The 3,187-nt window shown below is 36.2% G+C and overlaps 1 protein-coding gene across 1 annotated transcript; it reads left to right on the top strand.

Annotated features, from left to right (window-relative positions):
• The first annotated feature begins 373 nt into the window (after window positions 1–373).
• On the top strand, window positions 374–2,661 carry LOC110611514 (serine/threonine-protein kinase AGC1-7). The gene is made up of 3 exons (XM_021751898.2): window positions 374–415; window positions 514–1,175; window positions 1,782–2,661. The coding sequence occupies exons 1-3, from the start codon at window positions 374–376 to the stop codon at window positions 2,659–2,661; spliced, it is 1,584 nt and encodes a 527-aa protein (XP_021607590.2).
• The last annotated feature ends 526 nt before the right edge of the window (window positions 2,662–3,187 follow it).

Below are 3,187 nucleotides of genomic sequence, written 5' to 3'. Positions count from 1 at the left end.
CTACAATCCTTTTGTTTTCTCTTTTCTTCAAGATTCCCCTTTATTATAAGCACATTATCCAGCCGTAATACGTATATATACATATGAATCCAATCTGTGTGTCGTATTTGGTATTGATCTTCTTTTCTTCTTTATAATGTTGCTTTTATTAAATGATAATGCATTTTTAAAATTTAATCTATTAGTAAAAGGAAATCAAATACAAAGATTGTAAATTAAAAAGAAAAGCAACTTATTTATGTTTTTTTTTTTATGGAAATGCTGTTATTTACTTCATGATAATCTAACTATTATGATTAATTTCTTCTTGTTTAGGGTTATTGCTAGGAGATTGCTATAAGGGGTTGTTCTTCTGTATAGTGTTGACCTATCAATGTCATCATTATTTTCTGCCATGAAGTCTGACACTTCCTCGGTATGTTCTGCGTCTTCAATATTTTAAAGTTCTCTTTCTTGTCGGGATAGTTTATAAAGTGTATTTGTTTGTTCATTTATTTATTTACTATCCTACAGAAGAGTCGTGGCAATCTCCAAGAAGAGGCAGAATGTGAATCCAAGCATGCCGCAACTGGCGTTAACACAAGTCTTGATTCACCACAGGGACATGCGAGAAATAACAATACTTCTGAAAACATGACGTCTAATCCTCCCATTGATCCTAGAAATGTTTCAAGTGCTAATTCTCAACACCGCCAACACTCATCAGCACCCCCGAATGCAAAGACCAACCATGGCCATCACACTAGTAATCGTAGCGATAGCTTAGAGAGCTCAAATGCACCATTTAGGCCTCATACCGGTGGTGACATCCGGTGGGATGCAATTAACATGGTGAATGCCAATAGTGCAGTTGGTCTTAGTAACTTTCGGCTTCTCAAGCGTCTTGGGTATGGAGACATAGGAAGTGTTTACCTTGTTGAGCTTAGAGGAACTAGTGCTCATTTTGCTATGAAAGTTATGGATAAGGCTTCACTTGCAAGTAGAAATAAGCTACTGAGAGCACAGACAGAGAAGGAGATCCTTGGGCTTCTTGACCACCCATTCTTGCCTACCCTCTACTCTTATTTTGAGACTGATAAGTTCTATTGCTTGGTCATGGAGTTCTGTAGTGGAGGCAATCTTCATACTCTTCGCCAGAGGCAACCCAACAAGTATTTTACGGAGGAAGCAGCACGGTATAACTCTGCTCCTATTTTATGATTTCATATCATCAACCTTTTAGTTTTGTTTTTACCACATATATATTCCCCTGCAATTAGTAGGTATGCATACCATTTCTGCATTACTATAGACCTGGGCTAAGGGAATTCTTATACAATACGTGATTTTGATCCTTGATAGTTCTTTAAATTTGTGCATTCATAATTTTACTTTTATTTTTACACATTTCCTAATGGTGATATGGATCATGCAATTCTCTATTTTTAATATTGATTAGGCCGTCAATGAGCATCTTGAGATAATATTTATTTGAAGGAGTGTGTATTGACCTTATGAGACTGAAGCCTACAGCTATTTATACAAGATTTTTGGCTATTATAAGATTAAAGGCAATGTAAATGCAAAATATGTAAGTTAGGAGATTGTCATGGGTGAGAAAATTCATTAGAAGTGAAAGTCATATGATCAAACTTTCCCCCTTTCCTCAAATTTCTATACAAAACAAGGAAAAAAAAGGAAAAAGGAATGCTTCGTGGGGAGAAAGGGCGAAGGAAAATGTGTGTGTGAGTGTGTTTTTAATAAGAAATTTCATGTTCCCTTATTTATCTACGTATGAACAGGTTTTATGTTTCTGAAGTATTGCTAGCGCTGGAGTATCTACACATGTTAGGCATTGTCTATAGGGATTTGAAGCCAGAAAATGTCCTAGTAAGAGATGAAGGTCATATAATGCTCTCTGATTTTGATCTCTCACTTCGCTGCTCCGTCAATCCAACTCTTGTCAAGTCCACATCTACACATTCAAGCAATGGTGGAGGGAATAGTGGTGGTGGCATTTTGGATGAAGAATATGCAGTGCATGGTTGCATACAACCTTCAACATTTTTCCCTCGCATTTTGCCTAGCAAAAAGAATCGTAAATCTAAATCAGACTTTGGACTTTTCGTTGGAGGCTCCCTCCCAGAACTAATGGCAGAGCCAACGAATGTACGCTCCATGTCATTTGTAGGCACCCATGAATATTTAGCCCCAGAGATTATTCGAGGAGAGGGTCATGGCAGTGCGGTGGACTGGTGGACCTTTGGGATCTTCTTATATGAGTTGCTGCATGGAACAACTCCATTCAAAGGCGCAGGAAATAGGGCTACACTATTCAATGTTGTAGGGCAGCCATTGAGATTTCCGGATACACCACAAGTGAGCTCTGCCGCTCGAGATCTGATTAGAGGTCTTTTAGTGAAGGAACCCCATAAACGCATTGCATACAAAAGGGGAGCCACAGAGATAAAACAACATCCATTTTTTGAAGGTATGAACTGGGCTCTAGTCAGAAGTGCCATGCCTCCACATGTACCTGAACCAGTAGACTTCTCACAATATGCTAGCAAAGAGCCACCGCCAGCTGCTAATAATAAGAAGACGGCAGATACTGAAGTTGATAAAACCAATGGCAGTCCTGGTCATCATGATTCTTCCTATATAGAATTTGAATACTTCTAGGATTATTAAGAGTTTAATTAGACTCTTGTTTGGATTTTCATATTTGAAGAGAAGTTTTAAGTTGTACAAACAGAGGTTGAACCCTAATAAGATATAATATGAGAGTAAATATGTTTAAGAAGACTTCTTGATTATCTAGGAGAGGAGGAATAAATACTGTATATGAAGTGAAGAATTTATATATTCTTTGTTCTTCTTTTTATTAAAATTTTTTACTTTGATGTTGATCAATTAAGTACAAGACTTGATGTGCAAAATTCACTAGTAAGCATTAGTGTTTTAGATTAATGAACTTAAATTGCCTAATTTTATTTGGGTTATTTAATCCTCAAATATAATTTACAAGTATTAGCCTTCACAGATTTAGCCTGATGATAAGTGCATCTCAATAAATTTAAGAGGTCTCGGATTCTACTCAAAAAATCTCTAAATTTTTATTTAAAAAAAAAAAAAATTGACAAGTTCTATATATTCAAATATGGTGAAAACCACTCTATTCTAATAAGAAATTTGTAATCTTGATAGT

Source organism: Manihot esculenta, chromosome 3 (assembly GCF_001659605.2).
Source record: "Manihot esculenta cultivar AM560-2 chromosome 3, M.esculenta_v8, whole genome shotgun sequence".
Taxonomy (NCBI): domain Eukaryota; kingdom Viridiplantae; phylum Streptophyta; class Magnoliopsida; order Malpighiales; family Euphorbiaceae; genus Manihot; species Manihot esculenta.
The sequence above is the reverse complement of the archived record's forward strand: the minus strand, read 5'-3'. Positions and strand labels throughout refer to the sequence as shown.

Bases quoted from the DNA above. Each gene is read 5' to 3' on its own strand.
- LOC110611514 (XM_021751898.2), top strand. From the start codon at position 374: ATGTCATCATTATTTTCTGCCATGAAGTCTGACACTTCCTCG. The intron at 416-513 runs GTATGTTCTGCG...ACTATCCTACAG, and splicing joins TGAAGTCTGACACTTCCTCG to AAGAGTCGTGGCAATCTCCA. The intron at 1,176-1,781 runs GTATAACTCTGC...ACGTATGAACAG, and splicing joins TTTACGGAGGAAGCAGCACG to GTTTTATGTTTCTGAAGTAT.